This window comes from Camelina sativa, chromosome 3, assembly GCF_000633955.1.
Source record: "Camelina sativa cultivar DH55 chromosome 3, Cs, whole genome shotgun sequence".
In the NCBI taxonomy this organism is placed as follows: Eukaryota; Viridiplantae; Streptophyta; class Magnoliopsida; order Brassicales; family Brassicaceae; genus Camelina; species Camelina sativa.
This window is the reverse complement of record NC_025687.1, coordinates 12,433,138-12,451,366: the sequence shown is the minus strand read 5'-3', so window position 1 is coordinate 12,451,366 and position 18,229 is coordinate 12,433,138. Positions and strand designations below refer to the sequence as shown.

Below are 18,229 nucleotides of genomic sequence, written 5' to 3'. Positions count from 1 at the left end.
AAGAAAAACCTGAAACTAATTTGAAAATATGGTTGATTTTTTTTGTTTGTTTCTGACATCAATTTGGATGGTCGATTTAGTTTGAAACCTCGTTAGCCCGTTACTTTGTAGAAAACCCTAACCTAAAATACCTACAAATAGAATTTTATCCTTAGGAGAAATCCTATTAGTCATCTAGATATGCAAAGAGGTCAATTCGTTTAATTAGGCATTCCAAAATTAGATGTGTGTAAGATCTTTTAAGGAGTTCTAGATAAAGAAGTACTGGTGAAGCATATCATTTATTGGAGAGAAACTTGTGGGCACGCTTTTTCGTTGTCGACTCTGCAAACCGAGAGAGGACGACACCCACCATCTTCTTCCCGTACGTCTCTATTACTAGTTTTAAAAATTCTCTTTGATAGCAGAATATAACATATCCATTCATCCTGGTACACAAGATTAGACAGCGTGTTTATTTATCTGATATCACCATCACCAAAAACGTTAAGTTACAAATTGAATGCCACGTTTTTTAGTGAGAAATGAGAAATATCCCAACCACAGGAATATGACCGATCCATAGCAAATTAAAAATTGTTACCATTCAAAAATCCAATGACATTAGTTATATAAACTTCATATAATTTTATTATATTTTCAAGATACTATTAATTAACTTAAATATAAGTTACTTTCATCACAGCTGTAATAAAACATAATAGTTATTTAAACAAAAATAAACAAGTTAACAAAATTAGAGAAAACAACGAGGAAAAGAGGTAAGCAAAACATAAGAAAAAAAAAAGATTGAAATATGAGACACTAAAACAAAGATAGATGATTATTAATAGCTAACAATACCAAACAATGTGATAATACAAAAAGATTACAAAACATCAAAATTTATAATGGTATATATACCGTAAGCGTAGATGGTTTTGTGTCACGGATGAGACCTCAGCCAACCTACCCATCTCCCTAGAGAATAAATATTCATCCTTTCTGTGTTTCATATTGATTTGGCCTTTCCTTGTAACTTGTAAGCTAGAAGTTATTGTAGATTTACTCACTATGTGTAAAGTAATTAAGATTCAACAATGAAATATAGTAAACAAGATAAATATCTCTCTCTCTCTCTCTCCCTCTCTCTCTCTCAACTCTAAGTTTCCTACATAAAGAGTTAGTTAGCTCCAAGCCAAAATCACATGACAAATAATAAGCAAACAACCAGAAGGAAAAAAAGGAAAGAAAGAGAAAGAAGAACATGCAGAGAGCATGCATCTATGAGAGTCAGCCATGGCACCTCCATGTCGTATGCTTCATAGGCTTTCTCTCCCTCATTAGACTACTCTTTCCTCTCCTGAAATGGTTCATCACAAGATATCTCCTCACAAACCCGAAGCGGCTCAAGAGTTACGGTTCGTGGGCTATGATTACTGGAGCCACCGAAGGGATCGGACGCGCCTTTGCTCACGAGCTGGCCAAACACGGCCTTAATCTCATCCTAGTCAGTAGAAACCCTTCGAAGCTTGAATCTGTCTCTGATGATCTCCGACAAGAGTTTCCCCACATCAAGATCAAGATCATTCCATTTGACTTCTCATCTGGTAATCCCTAATATTTAATGCACTTTTAGTTTTGGTAAATCCTATATTGAACTAGTATATATATATATAGTTTATACTTTTACTGTGTGTGTGTACATGATGATATTATTAGAATAATTATTCTTGTTTCAACAACCAGAGTATATTTACTCAATAAGAATAAATTCTAAACAGTGCACAATTATACTTATTATATATGTTGTCTTGTTAGAGATTTGCAAATAAATAGTACACAAGTACACTTATAATTACATGCAGTTTAATTAGAAGATTAAACTCAAGAATTCAATATTTTCAAATCAACTTCGCTAATATTTCTCAATTCTCATCAATAAGAGAAGTTTTCTCATTAATCTATTTTAAGAGATTTTATTACATTGGAAGTTTTCTAGGAGTGTTTTCTTATTGTTAATTATTTTGCAGGAGGAGATTATGGAGTAATCGAGGAAGGGATCAAAGGCGTTGAAGTTGGTATTCTGATAAACAACGTTGGGATAACCTACCCATCAGCTATGTTCTTCCACGAGGTTGACCAACTCACGTGGACCAAAATTCTGAGGGTTAATCTTGAAGCAACCACATGGGTCACAAGATTTCTCATCGGACCAATGCTTCACCGCCGCCGAGGAGCCATCGTCAATATTAGCTCGGGTGCCGCCGTTGTTGTGCCTTCTCATCCTCTCTACGCTATCTACGCCGCCACCAAAGCGTAAGGACGACTAACCACTTTCACTTTTCATTTACTTCTTTCTTTTTCTGTTCAACTGCACATTTTATACATAAATACGTACTACGTACGACCGTGACTACTTTTTTAGATCATAAGAAAAATGCTAATAGGGACATTAGTAAATAATACATCACAAAGTTTGTTACTAAGTTAATAGGGACATTAATTACTAAGTTATTTAATTTAAGTTTTTTTGTATATGATCATAAAGTTAAAATTTAGAAAACATCTAGTTTGACAAAGGAATAAGTACACTATAAACACTTTTGTTTTGAACTTCAGCTAAATTTACATAAGTGTAATTCTTTCTAGTTTGAATTCTCAAATTAATAAAGGTCTGCTACAAAAGTTAATAGTGGTGAGTTGCAAAATATTGTTAGATTAAGGTTTCTCTTCCGATCTTTCTTTTCTTGGTAGTTGTTGTATAATAAATACGCAATTAGCACTTTGTGGAGCTTGACTATCCAAAAGAACGTCTAATTTATTCCAGTTCACGTGATGCATATATCTCCCCCGATGAAGACACGTACGTGACTTTCTTATTTATTACTTCAGTTAGGTGGATATATGTTTCAAAGTAAACTAGTATCGAAGTATATATAAACCACACGAGAGAACCTTGTTAAGAGTCTAGCGTGTTGTTATTTGTAAAACAAAGACAACTATTGCGTTCTTAGGTTGAAAGCAATAAATAGTACTACTGCTAAATTTTTACTACCCTAGATTATTCATCTAAGTAGACTCTATCATTATAGTATTACATATCTACTAGATTGTCACATTAATAACTCTATGAACACATGCGTGAACGTGTATGCAGTTATGTTGATGCATTCTCAAGATCTCTACATGTGGAATATAAGCAGTTTGGTATTGATGTCCAATGCCAGGTACGTATATATTATGTGTGTATTATATCATATTTTCGGATTAATTACCATGTAATGCGTAAAATAAGATATATATAACGTTATATATATTCACGTTCGTGTGTCAACCAAATTGGCAGGTGCCGTTATATGTGGCAACGAGGATGGTTTCAAAGGTTGCAGCTATAGATAAACCAAGCTTCTTTGTACCGTCGCCGGAAGTCTACGCAAAAGCGGCGGTGGAGCAGATCGGAATCGGATCACGTTGCTCGCCGTTTTGGGCTCATTCCCTGCAGTGGTTTCTTGCCGGACTTGTGCCGGATAACCTCCTTGATAATTGGCGTCTCTCTATTGGGCTTAGTAGAAGACGTTTATCTTAATTTTCTCACGATTATATACTTTTTGCTTTTTGGTTCTGCAGTAAAGTAATGATGCTAACTTTTGCTTAAGAGCATATAAATATATACAGCAAGGATAATTAAACATGAATATTCGGAATATATATAATTGATAGGTTATATAGGTAAGTGAACAAGAAGACACATGCATATATTTCTAGTTTATTAAATTACTTTTCCTTGTAGTTTATCTCCAACAGCATGCATATGATGCATATATAGATTGATGCATATATACATTGTTAATTATATGTATTATGGGCCATGATTAGAGAAAAAGAAGCTACAAGCCTACAATTGTTTTATATGGTTTTAGAAATTACTTCAGAAAGATGGAGATGCACAATATAGTTGAGTCGAATCACACAAATGAAGTTTGTCAAGGATGGTATCGTCCTCATGAACGGATATACATTTTATCAACGAAGATTAAACCACCTCCTGTTTTGGCGTAAGGTTTCTTTGACCTATTCGTATATAATCATGCAATTCTAACGATAAAATCTTAAAACACACTTTTCCCATTCAAAATCGATCGATGGGACATAATTCATAACAATAAATTATAAATTCAAGAGAAAAGTTGCAAAATAGAAGAGATGATAAAATTCATGACCGTATCATATATGATGGAAGATAAAGTAAGAACGTACCAGTGCAGCAGTATGCCTTATTTTTGGTGATGAACGAGAGCAAATAACTGAGGCACAACCAAATAACCAATGGACAACTCTAAGAAGATGTCTTTCATATCCAGGTTCCTCCAAGGGAAGTGATATCCCATCTGTTTGTACTGGGGATTGCACAATACTAAGTAAAGAAAGATTTAGGGGAAGAATTGAGCTAGTCCTTTTAATAATGATAGAATTTGAGGTCGTCACTTACAAAGAGTCAAGATTACACTCGTCAGTTCACAATAGAACTCACAAAAAGAATAATGATGAGCTTAGAAGTGGAAAACGAATTACACAAAAGACAATAATAGTAATCGATGCAAAGTATTGCTCTCTGGGTCCTGTCCGAGAGTCAGGATCCTCATCTCAATAAATGTATGATGTTATCTATAGGCGAGTGTAGAACTAGGGTTCCCAACGCAAAATGCCGAGATTATCCTTTGCGGAATGTTAATGACCTGCTCCCAATTTTGTCGGGCCGAATATGAGTTTTGTTGGGCCGAGTGGCATATTGGGCGCAACCCATGTCCAACAATAGTCCCCCCTTAGTCCGGAGAGCGGCAGTTCTTCTGCGATCAGCGGGCGCACTTAAATTGTCTGTTAATGTGCCTGCTCGGCACGAGGGATTTTGGACGCCGGCGTGACTTTGGTGAGGTGGGCGGTTTCGATGATTTTAGGGATCAGTCAATCGAAATTGGTTTTGAGAGCGGCTGAGAGGATGAGTCCGGAGGTCGGCAAGTCGAGCTTGAGGTCAGTCTTGCGAGCGAGGCAGAGGTCGGCGATCGGCAAGATCTGGATATAGCCGATCCTTGTGAGGATGGCGTGACCAAGGAAGGTGGCTTTGCCGACCGTCGGGTCGAGGCTGCGGCGCGTATGGGCGGCAAATCCCTTGTTGAGGCCGGGCCTTCGAGTGGAGGACGAGATTTGAGCAGCAATAACGAGCTTGGCGATAACGTGCTTGGCGGTGATGGGCTCGGCGATTATGAGCTCGGCGGTGATGGGCTCGGCGGGCAGCTCGACCGAGAGTTTGTTGACTCTGAAATTGGTTGTCACGAGATCGAGCTTGCGAGGGAGAGGAATCGGCACGAGGATGCGGGCGAGGTTGGCGCTAACTGTCATGCCGATCTAGCGGGTGTAGATTGATTCAGCAAGTTGAGATCTGTTCGGCTGGTAGTTTGGAGTCCTCATGTTCGCGAGGTTGTGGATGATGTCGATCTCAATGGTCGACAAAATGGAGATCGGTAAGTGGAGATCGGCGATATGAGCAAAAGAGGTGGTCGGCGATATGAGGGAGAGAGGAGGTCGGCGAGTTGAGGTCGACACCATAAGCAAGAGAGGAGGTTGGCGAATTGAGGTCAGCGAGATTGAGATTGAGGTCGGCGAGTTAGATTTAGGTCACCACCGAGAGTGAGATTGAGGTCGGCGAGAGTGAGATCGTTGTCGTCAAGCGGGGTCGAGATTGAGATTGAGGTCGGCGAGTGAGATTGAGGTCGCCACCGAGAGTGAGATTGAGGTCACCACAGAGAGTGAGACTGAGGTCGGCACCGAGAGTGAGACTAAGGTCGGCGAGGGTGATATCGTCATCGTCGAGCGGGGTCGAGAGGTGAAGAGAGGTCGGCGGACAAGGATTGATGAGTGCTGAGGTTGGTTATCGCGAGGACGGCAAAGCTGAGGTCGGCGGATTGAGGTCGGCAAAACGCTGCACAATGCCCCGGAGGTCGGCAAATCCTCATTCCAGGTTGGCGCTAGTCCTACTTTCGGGGCAAGCTCCGAAGTCAGCTCCTAATATTGGTGTTTATGTTGTGCGCTCGCATCCCACGTCCTCTCATGGGAGCGACAAGAAGAGGTTTGATCGTAAATTTGAGGTCATCACTTGTGATAGTGCGGGAGAAGGTTTTGAGGTCAGCGCCAAGCTGGAGAGTGGAGATCGGCACAAAACTTGAGAATGCAGGTCGGCACCACGTAGAAGAGTGGATGTCGCCATCGAGAATGAGAGTAGAGGTCTCCACCGAGAATGAGAGTGGAGGTCTCCACCGAGACTAATAGAGTAGGTCTCCACTGAAAACAAGAGTTGAGGTCGCCACTATGAATGAGAGTGGCAGACGCAAGGGAGGCAAGCGCAAGAGCGTCGAACGTGAGTGCGACAAGCGCGAGGCAGTCGAGCGTGAGGGTATCGAGCGTGAGAGCATCATGTGTGAGAGCGTCGAGCGTGCGAACGGCAAACGTGCAAGGATGGGAAGTGTGAGAGCGTTGACTGTGAGTGCGGAAAGCACGAGAGTGGCAAGCGCGAAGGAGGAGAGCACAAGGATGGCAAGTGTGAGGAGGGCCAGTGTGAGAGAGCTTGAGGTAGGCACCAAGCTTGAGGTAGGCACAAGGCTTGAGGTAGGCGCCAAGTTGTAGGTAGGCACCAAGCTTGAGGTAGGTGCCAAGCTGCAGGTAGGCACCTAGCTGGAGGTAGGCACCAAACTTGAGAGTGCAGCTCGGCACCGAGAATGAGAATCGAAAGCATGAAGGCCAGCGCGAGAGCGACAAGCATGAGGGATGCGAGCAAATGTTCGATTCGCAGCTCGGCTTTGTGCTTTACCAAAGTAAAGTGGTAGGCGAGACTGACTCGCCATACCTTTAGGTGCGGCTTTTGTGTCCGGCTTATCCTGTGGGTGTTTGGAGTTGGTAAGAACTTGCAAGCCTTAGCTTGGCTTATTAGTTCAAGCGCCCTCAAGCCAGTGCGAGACTTTCTCGGCTTTTTTGCTTGGTTTCGAGATGTATTTTATGGGGCGAGATGTCTCTCGGCTTACCTTGTTACGTGTTTTGAATAACAAGTTTTAGGTAGGTAGTTGAGATGTGCTCGTCGTACCTTTTAGGTGTGGCCCTGGTCTGTGGCTTACCCTGTGGGTGCCCCGAGGTCGGCAAGAGTGTGCAATTAAGAACTTGGCTTATTCAAACTTGACTGCCTGCTAGTTGAATGCGAGACTGGGCTCGGCTTTTTTTTGTGCTAATTGTTTCACCGCTGCATCCATGTGGAACGCGTTTTAAATCGTACACCTGGCCAGGGCGAAAATGTAGAAGCTGTACACTCGTTAAGACGGACTCGTGCGTGAGAGCTTTTTTGTGACTAAATGTACTTTTTCGAGTGTAATTTTTATTTTTATGTTTTGTAAAAGGCTGCCTATGTACCGTTGAAAAGGGATTAAGTCATTCGTAGTTCATTTTGCGAAGGAAGAGCTCGGTATGACGAGCATTCTTTTTTTGTTTTTTGTTTTTTTTTTTTTTGGCACAAGGCGTCTTGTTATTCTTTGATTTGGCTGAGTTCTACGACCGGTTATCTTGATGGATGGTTTGACCTTGCGTCTTTCTCTTTTTCTACCTTGATGTACTTGTTAGCCCGGTGTAGTGTGTCGACGAGAGTCAGAGGCTCGTATATGATAATATCGTCCTTGAAGTGTGACCCATATACAAGAGCATTTCGGAGAGCGGAGATCGCAGTATCGTCTGCAATGGCGAGCTTTGAAACAACTTTCTTGAATCGTTCCATGAACTCGGTTGATTGCAACACTCATCGATGTTAAGAAAGGTTTTGGGTCGGTTAGCCCGGTGTACGAGATGAACTTGAACTTGTTGATGTATCAAACACGAACGCTAGAGATTCTTGTCGTGAAGGGTGAGCGTTGAGCCTCTTCGAGCACCTTCTCCAAGTTGGGGGAAGCGCTTGTTGCTCGATGTATCTTGGCCGAGATGTCCTTTACGATCGTTTCGAGTCACTGGATTTTTAAATCCTTGTAATCTTTCAGATTGTCTCGCGGATGGTGGTTCGACAGTGTTGGAGTCGGCTGGCTCCAACTACGCTTGCTACGACGGTGCATCTGGTCTTGATCGGCGGGCGCCCCATCCATGGTGTGGTCATCGTCTGTGATGGATGTTGGTCGGCGTCCATGACTCTCTGAGCGTTCCTCGACTGGCGCTAACAGGGGTGGTAGTGTGTCCAGGTCGGCTGGGTAGCTTGTGTGTCGACGATCGTGTCTTCTTTTCTGGAGTCTGTTAATTTGGTCTTGCGATGCTTCTTGTGTTGCAACGAGTGCGTCGAGCTGCTCAAATGTTCATGTTTCCCGACTATTGAGCTTGTCAAGGATAGTATGCATCATATCGTCGAAGTTGTTCCTCTGTCCAACAAGCAAGGGAGCTGGGAGCGTGGCACCATCAGTGACAGCTGGAGCCACGGTTTGATGATGCTCGTCACGTGCGGTAGTAAGAGGTGGGATTGGTGCGTCGAGTACGATATGCATCAGTTCGTCGAGTCCGCTCCTTTGTGTTGTGGGCAAAGCATTTGGAAGGGCGGCATTATTGACGATGGTCTGGTCCGTGGCAGGTCTGTGCTCGACATGCATGGCAGCAAGAGGTTCCAAGGACGCGTCGGGAGTTGGTAGAGAGGTTGTGTTGTTCGGCACAGTGCTTCGACTGTGGTTGTCGTGGAAGGTGGAGGTGGGAGAGTGCGTATTCTTATGCGTCTCCATTGTTGTTCCGAAGGCGATGGTTGTTTGAAAGTGGTGTTGAATTCTTCGCTGGAGTTTCCTGAGTTCGTCATGTTTTGATCTGGAGTCTTCGTGGAAACGGCGACCGTCAGTCTTGATCGTCAAAAAGGAGCGCTCTACTCTGGCCCCACAGTGGGCGCCAATTGTTTGTACCGGGGATTGTACAATACTAAGTAAAGAAAGATTTGGGGGAAGAATTGAGCTAGTCCTTTTAATAACGATTGAATTTGAGGTCGTCAGTTACAAAGAGTCAAGATTAAACTCGTCAGTTCACAGGAGAACTCACAAACAGAATAATGACGAGCTTAGAAGTGGAAAACGAATTACTCAAAAGACAATAATAGTAATCGATGCAAAGTATTGCTCTCTGGGTCATGTCCGAGAGTCAAGATCCTCATCTCAATAAATGTATGATGTTATTTATAGGCGAGTGTAGAACTAGGGTTCCCAACGCGAAATGCCGAAATTACCCTCTGTGGAATGTTAATGATCTGCTCCTAATTTTGTCTGGCCAAAATCACAATTAATAAGTTTTGTTGGGCCGAGTGGCATATTGGGCGTAGCCCATGTCCAACACCATCAATGATTTAAGCAAACATGAAATCTTACATAACTTAAAAGATAATTCTTTCGGCTAAAACAAAGATGAAAACAAGAATGACCAAAACGAAATTAGTGTTTAACCTTTTCGAACAGAAACAATGCAGCGAATGTTAAATACAAAAGGCCTGGCAAACCCCTAAATGCGATGGATTTAATTTGCCTTTTAAAAATATAAAGAAATGATGTATTCTCAATATATGATTAGAAGGGATGATCTCTAATTAATGGATAATCTTTAAAAATTGATGTGAAAAATACTATATCTCTCTTTCTCTCCTCTCCCCTTTTCCTCTTTACGATCTCTGTTGGAAAGTTAAACGAGGAGATGAATCAAAACAGAGTAAAAAATCTTCCAACTCTGTTACAAATCCAACATCCAGATTCATTTTCTCCTGAGCAAAAAAATAGGTATTTCCATTCAAAGATGCACCAAAATTAAATGATGTTCCGCTACATCCCAGGAGTGACATCAAGAACCCTCCATGAGTTGGAGGTCAAATCATAGATTTCAAACCCAAAAAAGTGATTAACAATTTGTTTTATACAATATAATTATAAATTAACTTGCTCTAACCAGAAAAGCTTGTCTTTAAACTATATAGAGAACAACAAGGGAAAAGTACATATTGTTTTTTTCGATGGAACGAATTTAAGCGTAGCTTCTGGTTATTGACATTAAAAATCGAAGGTTGTAATAACCAAACGGACATGTGTAAAAAAGTTTATACTTTATAGCTAGTGGAATAGCATCGAAAAGGAAAACCTCCCTTTAGTTGGACACAAAATGAGTTACATTAGCTGAGCAATATCATAACATGATTAATGTTTCTTCTTCTCAACCTATTATGTATGCTATATTGAACTTGTTTATAATATCCCAGCTTGAATCAGGTAAACCGGTCCGATTTGTTTTGGATACCTTGGGTAAAAACCCCAACAAAATCTTGTTAGCCCGTTACTTTGTACGTAGAAAACCTAAAATTCCTATAAATAAAGATTTATCCCTAGGGAAAACCCTACTGTCACCTAGATATGAAAATATGTCAATTCGTTTAATTGATAACACATCCCAAAATTAGATGCGTGTATTTAAAGAGTTCTAAATAATGTATTGGTGAAACATTTATTGGGGAAACCCTTGTGAGCACGTTTTTGTGTGTTGTCGACTCTGCTACCGAGAGAGGACGACACCCACCATCTTCTTCCCGTTTCTATACTATTTTTGAAAAAAAAATCCTTGATACCAGAATAGAAAACATCCATCCTAGTACACAAGATAAGACATCGTGTCATTTATCTAATATCACCAAACAGAGTTGGATAATCTACTTAATTAAGTAGTCATTATAATGCTGATTAAGTGTGGAGGATATAAGGTTGTTTATAAACGTTGGTTCCTTATCGTCATTTCGCTTTCCTATCGTGACAACTCTTGCTCTATGGCCCTAAAATTAAATAAAAACGTTAAGGTACAAACTAGATGCGACATTTTTTAGTGAAAAGTATCACAGCCTTAGGAATATGGCCGATCCATAGATAACAAAGGTCCAAAGCAAATTAAAAGTTGTTGCCATTCAAACATCTAATGATATTAGTTATAATTTTAAGATATTTTATTAATTAGGAAAATTCCCAAAAAAAACCCAACTTATTTTTATTTGAACTTTTAATACCCAATACTTTTTGGTTGGAATAAAAATACATGATATATTAATTGATGTCAAATAAAACCTTGTTTATTAAAGATTGGTCGAATCAAACATACCACTTAACAGACGTTAACATGTGTGACGGAATAGCTGAAGAATAGTTTTTTGAATATATATAATATCCATTTACTTAATTTTGTCAATATATTAATGTAGTATAGTGGTATTGTGGTCGTTTTGCAACTAGCAATATTCGGGTTCGAATCCTCTTTAATGCCAGTTTCTTTTTTTTTTTTTTTTTTTTTTTTTTTTTTTTTTCATTTTTCCATTTTTTCGTCTCTCTCTCTCAAACCTTCTTCTTCGTTCTCTTTACAAAGATGGGCAGATCTTGAAAGGTAGAATCTACGGCGGCGTTAATTCGCCCTCACCACCACCACTGTTAACAAACGCATATTGACTAGAACGTAACAATCGCATCCTTGATCATCTGAAAATCACAACAACACAAAAGCACCAAAATCAATTATTAACTTTGATGAAATGATATTTTCTCATTAATGAACCAATGTATCATACAAGGAGTATTTATACTCTGTACAAGTGTATAAAGATAGCCAGAGCTAAAGGAGACTCTACTATGTTAATACACCATATAATTAACTATACAGTATAAGTCAATATGCCCCCCTCAAGCCGACAATTCCTGAATCGAATAAAGGCTTGAAACAGATAATCGTTGGAGCAGATGATGAAAAGGACCAGGATGAAGAGGTTTCGTGAGTATGTCAGCCAATTGGTTTTCTGATGCCAAGTGGAAAAGTCTGAGGAAACTACTCTTGACCTGATCTCGTGTAGTGTGACAATCGATCTTCACATGTTTTGTTCGTTCATGGAAGACATCATTGCTGGCGATGTGGAGTGCGGACTTGTTGTCACAAAACAACTTAGCCTGTGAGACCAGTGTGATACGTAAATCCCGTAATATTTGCCCAAACCAGAGAAGCTCCTTTGTTGTTTGAGCCATACTCCGATACTCTGCCTCAGTGCTGCTTGAACTTATAACATCCTGCTTCTTTGATTTCCAAGAGATTAGGGAAGTGCCAAGAAAGATGCACATACCGGTAATAGATCGTCGTGAATCTTTGCAAGTTACCCAATCAGCATCAGCAAACCCGTTGAGGCAAACCTCAGATGATGCAGAATAAAAAAGTCCTTGGCCTGGATTGTTCTTCAAATATTTGAGAACATTGCGAGCAGCCTGGAAGTGAACATCCATAGGGCATGAGAGAAATTGGCTCAACTTGTTAACTGCAAAAGTGATATCCGGTCTCGTGATACACAAATATAACAGTCGACCAATTAGTTCTCGGTAAGGTCGATCATCAGGCAATCGAACTCCTGTTTCCTTTGTAAGTTTAACCTTGGGGTCCATAGGAACAGAGTTAGGCTTGCAACCTAACAAGCCAGCATCAGCCAATAGATCTAAACAATATTTCCTCTGACAAACGGAGATTTCATCATCATTCCTGGCAATCTCTAAGCCTAGAAAGAATTTTGCTGGTCCTAAATCTTTGGTCTTGAATTGCTTCGCAAGACAAGCTTTGACCGAAGCTACAACTTCCTCATGATTGCTTGCAATCAGAATATCATCGACATAGACAATAAAAGCAATGTAGGAAGTACCTTCTGTTTTAACAAACAAAGTATTGTCAGCATATGATTGTGAGAAGCCATCATCCAGTAAAGCCTTGGAGAAGCATCGATACTACTGTATGGAGGCCTGCTTTAACCCATAAATGGACTTGTTAAGTTTGCAGACTGCATTAGGTGGTAAGATGCCAGAAGAAGGTGTATAACTCTGAGGAAGGCTCATGTATATCTCCTCATCAAGCTCACTATGGAGGAAAGCACTTGTAACATCCATCTGGGTAAGACTCCAACCCTTCTTAGCCGCTAAATCTAAGATTAACTTCACGCTAGCAAGACGAGCAACATGTGAGAAAGTATCAAAGTTATCAACACCCTCCTGTTGTGTGAAACCTTTAGCGACCAAACGAGCTTTGTATCGCTCAACAGAACCATCAGCATAAAATTTGATTGTGAAGACCCATTTACACCCCACCACATTCATACCTGGTGGCAGTGAGACAACATCGAAGCTATTGGTACGCTCCATATTGACCAATTCCACATTCATAGCATGTGTCCACTTCAGAGATGCTATAGCTTCTTGAAAATTTTTAGGTTCTGTCTCGAGAGTGACAGATAGAATATAAGATTGATATGATGGTTTCAGGTTAGAATAGGTGAGATAGGATGATAAAGGATAAGGAGTGGTTAGTTTTTTAGTGGAAAGCGGAGCTAAAGAAGATGAATGTGAAGAAATTTGAGCTAGAGAACAGTGATAGTCAGAAAGATAACCTGGTGCTTTAGATGATCGCCGTGGCCTGACATTTAGTGGTGAAACAGTGGTCGTCTCGGGGATCACAGTCTCATCATCAGAAGATGAACCAGTAGGATTTTGACTTGTGGATGCTCGAGATGTAGCAAGAGATGATGCATGCGAGGAACTAGATGTATGAGATGATGGAGTATGAAAATAGTCTATACTATGAGGAATGTTTAATGGTAAGACAGAAGTATCAAACAAATCAGAAGAACGAGAATCATGTGAACTATCAAAGAAAGGGAAAACATGTTCATGGAAAATGACATTGCGGGAAATGGAAATTCGATTGGTGTCTAGATGGAGGACCTTGTAACCTTTATAGCCAAAAGAGTATCCTAAGAAAACACAACTATCAGATCGGGCACTAAATTTGTGACGATCCTTGAGAAGAGTAGAAACAAAACAAAGACAGCCAAACGAACGTAAAAAGGTGTAATCCGGTTTCTTTTTATTAAGTAATTCATAAGGCGTACAATTCATTAACAATGGAGAGGGAGTCCTATTTATAAGAAACACAACAGTAAGAAGACAATCTGTCCAGTAAGCTAGAGGAACATTCGATTTAAAAAAGAGAGCTCTAGCAACATTAAGGAGGTGCTGGTGTTTCCTCTCGACAACAGAATTCTGTTGAGGGGTATAAGCACAAGAAAATTGGCGAACTATTCCATGTGTCCTAACAAAATCATGAAAAGCAAGTTCTGGGGCATTATCTGTTCTTATTTTCTTAATTTTCGTATTATACTGAGTAAAAACATAAGACACAAAGGTTGGAAAAACAGTAAGAACATCATTTTTATTTTTGAGAAGATAAACCCAAGTAGCTCTAGTACAATCATCAACTATTGTAAGGAAATATCTATATCCTTCTATGGACTCAACAGAAAAGGGTCCCCATATATCTAGATGAACTAGTTCAAAAGGAGAGGAAGCTAAAAGATAATTAGACACAAACGGTAACCGTTTCTGCTTAGCTAGAGGACAAATAGAACAAGGAGTTTCATGTTTAAGACTAGATACATGTAAGATACCAGTAAGTAGCTTTAACTTGTCAGGATATGGATGTCCAAGCCGTTGGTGCCAAAGATGTCCATCGACTTCCAAGGATCCAGTGAAATGAGGAGAAGATGCAGATGACGAAGACTCAGAGATGATTGCAGGAGACGAATCAAGATGCAGAACGTAAAGATTATGTAACAAGTAGCCTTTACCAATTATCAAGCCCTGAATAGACTCCTGAAGATAACAAGAATCAGGAAAGAAATGAGCAGAGCCTCGATTATGCTGTAACAGACTACTAACAGAAATGAGATTAAACTTGAAACATGGGACATGTAAAACATTATGCAAAATGAGTGTTTTCGTCAATTGAACAGAGCCACAATGTGTTATATCCACCTTAGCCTCATTTGGTAACGAGACTGTGACACCTGAGACAGTAACTGTTTCACTAAAAAAGGTCAAGTCAGAGGAAACATGACTAGTTGCTCCAGTGTCCATTATCCAACTACCATGAGGAATGTGTTTGGATAGAGATGATAGAAATTGATGTTGAAAAGTAAGGCGGTCGTTCTCAAAATGTAAAGAGGAGGAAGGAAAATGAGTTGGGAACACGAAAGATTTACCAGATGAAGATTGAATAGCCATAACACCATGTTCTGTAATGGACGAGACTTGAGAAGATGGAAATGGACCATCCGAAGGTTTAACCTGAGCATTCAACTGTTGAATAAGGGTTTGTATCTGTTCACCAGTCAGGGTACTCACATCAAGATTGGAGGGAGAAATAGGAGTAGATTGCGAATGAGAAGAAGTCTCTGTCACAACATTTGCAACTGTGTGTACCGGAGGTCGAGGGTTAGGTGAATGACCTCAAAATTGGTTCCCCGGTGTAGGTGCTCGCTGTTGATTTGCTCCTTGGTAGTTTGAAAAAGTGCTCTTGAAGCCTTGTATTTAACCCGGGGGATAACCATGAAGCTTGAAGCATTTCTGTACCACATGTCCAGTTTGACCACAATGGGTACACAAAGGTCGAGAACCTCGAGGACGATAGTTATTCTGAATAGCAGCATAAGCAGCATTGTCAAAAGGGCTTGGATAAACAACCTTTTCCTGAGCAGGACCAGAAGTCTGAAAGATCATGCCATCCGACTTTGGTGTGATAGACCTCTGCCGCTCATCCGAAGTTACCATATTAAAGGCCTATTCTATGCTTGGAATAGGTTTCATCATTAGAATATGTCTTCGTGTGGATGCATAAGACTCATTGAGACCCATCAAGAACTTAGTGACTCGACTACGTTCATGTAGTTTCTCCCACAAAGCTGCTGCATTACATTCGCATTTACCACAAGTGCAAACCGGTAGTTCCACATAATTCTTGTACTCTTCCCATAAAGTCACCAAAAGAGTGTCATACGACGTAACATCCATGGAACCCTGCTGAATAGAATTAAGTTTTTGTTCTATCTCAAAAACACGCGGTGCATCATCTTGTTTAAAGCGAGACATGAGATTTTTCCAGATGCCTTCAGCAGTAGGGATGAACAACAAACTAGCACCCATCTTTTTATCGACTGAATTGATAATCCAAGTAGATACAATGTCATTACAACGTGACCAAGTACCAAAATCGCGATGACCATCAGCAGGTTTCTTGAGAGTTCCATCAATGAATCCAAGTTTATTCCTAACATTAAGAGCTACTCGAACTGACCTTCGCCAAGAATAAAAGTCTGCTCCAGACGTGAGACGATCAGATACTATACTCATCCCCGCATGATCGGAGCTATGCAAGAAGAAAAGATTCTCATATTGATCCGTCGGCGGAGAATTTGAAATCGGAGGCATGATTCAGATCTGAGGAATTAGACTGTGCGATAAATGGCAACAATCCAAGCTTAATCAAGCAAAAGAAAAGCAATTAAACCCAATACGATGCGAGTAACAATCGAAGAACACCGAACCAAGACGATCGCAACAAGATTCGCAACAAAGGAATTAAGAATCTGGAGATTTGAAGCGCTCATCGGAAAATAACAGAATCGGAGCTTCGAAAACAAAGAAGAAGACAAGATCAAGCTTAATCAAAGAGAAAAAAGCTCAAATCGAAGATAGAGAAGCTCAAGATCGCCATCAATGGCGTTTGAAAAAGTTTGTTACGCGGAAGAAGAAATGAGAAAAATAATTTTGCTCTGATACCATATTAACTTTGATGAAAGGATATTTTCTCATTAATGAACCAATGTATCATACAAGGAGTATTTATACTCTATACAAGTGTATAAAGATAGTAAGAACTAAAGGAGACTCTACTATGTTAATACACCATATAATTAACTATACAATATAAGTCAATATCAATCTCCAGATCTAAGAATCTAAAATCAATCTCCGATGAATCAACATCGCCGTTCGTCGATGGAAGCACTATTCTGTAACTCTATATCGGTCGTCACTGAAGTTTTAAAAAACAAAAAAAATCAATATGGGATTCGGAGGAGGTGGGTGTCGAAGCCAGATTCTATTGGTTTCAGAAAAACCAACCTTCAGATACCACTAGACTACGTTATTACGCCAATACAGTTTTGTGAATGGATCGTCTATATATCTGGAACAATGTGTGTTTTAGTTATTCCGTCACACATGTTAACGTCTGTTAAGTCGTATGTTTGATTCGACCAATCTTTAAAAGAGAAGGTTTTATTTGACATCAGTTTAATATATCATGTATTTTTGTTCCAACCAAAAAGTATTGGGTATTAAACGTCCAAATAAAAATAAATTGGGGATTTTTTTGGGAATTTTACCTTGATTAATTTAAATTAATAGAAATTACTTTTATGACAGCTGTAATAAACACACAATAATTATTTAAACCAAAATAAACTGGTTAACAAAATTAGACAAACAACAAGGAAAAGGTAAGTAAAACAGAAGCAAAAAAGAATGAAATCTATACTAATAAAAAGTAGGAGCTATAAGCTCCTTAAGGCGTCCACCTAAGCTTTAAAACTATCAATAGTGATTAGACACCTCACTAATTAACATTTTTTAAAAATTTCTAGAATTTTATTTATTAAAAATTATTTTAAACAACCTATCAGGATTTGGCATGTCATTCATTAACATTTTTAAAATTTCCACAATTTCTAGAAAAATGAAAAATTTTAAATTTATGGAAATAAAAGAACTATGTACAATATCCACATCGGCTAGAAAATTTTTAGACAATGGTTCAGAACCAGTATAAATAAGATTAATATGCTTCCAACAACGAATGAGCAGGAAAGCTTGATTTATCAAGCGTCCAAGTTTAAAAGTTTTATTCGGTTTGATCCGGTTTTTTATTTGATCAAATTAAAACTTTAAAAAGTTTCAAAAATGATCCGGTTTTTCCTTAATATTAATTTTTTTTTTATAAGACAATATTTTATTAACGTTATCAATCATATATAATTTTCATCAAAATATATCAAATAAATTACGCGTGGGTTCAAACCCGAAGCGGCTCAAGAGTTACGGTTCGTGGGCTATGATTACTGGAGCCACCGAAGGGATCGGACGCGCCTTTGCTCACGAGCTGGCCAAACACGGCCTTAACCTCATCCTAGTCAGTAGAAACCCTTCGAAGCTTGAATCTGTCTCTGATGATCTCCGACAAGAGTTTCCCCACATCAAGATCAAGATCATTCCATTTGACTTCTCATCTGGTAATCCCTTGTAGTTAATGCAATTCTTAGTTT

The 18,229-nt window shown here is 39.7% G+C and overlaps 1 protein-coding gene across 1 annotated transcript; it reads left to right on the top strand.

Annotated features, from left to right (window-relative positions):
• On the top strand, positions 1,126 to 3,710 carry LOC104776751 (very-long-chain 3-oxoacyl-CoA reductase-like protein At1g24470). The gene is made up of 4 exons (XM_010500869.2): positions 1,126 to 1,589; positions 2,013 to 2,298; positions 3,140 to 3,209; positions 3,329 to 3,710. Exons 1-4 carry the CDS (start codon positions 1,247 to 1,249, stop codon positions 3,566 to 3,568), a joined length of 939 nt encoding a protein of 312 aa, XP_010499171.1. The 5' UTR covers positions 1,126 to 1,246; the 3' UTR covers positions 3,569 to 3,710.

Bases quoted from the DNA above. Each gene is read 5' to 3' on its own strand.
- LOC104776751 (XM_010500869.2), top strand. From the start codon at position 1,247: ATGCAGAGAGCATGCATCTATGAGAGTCAGCCATGGCACCTCCATGTC. The intron at 1,590-2,012 runs GTAATCCCTAAT...ATTATTTTGCAG, and splicing joins TCCATTTGACTTCTCATCTG to GAGGAGATTATGGAGTAATC. The intron at 3,210-3,328 runs GTACGTATATAT...CCAAATTGGCAG, and splicing joins GTATTGATGTCCAATGCCAG to GTGCCGTTATATGTGGCAAC.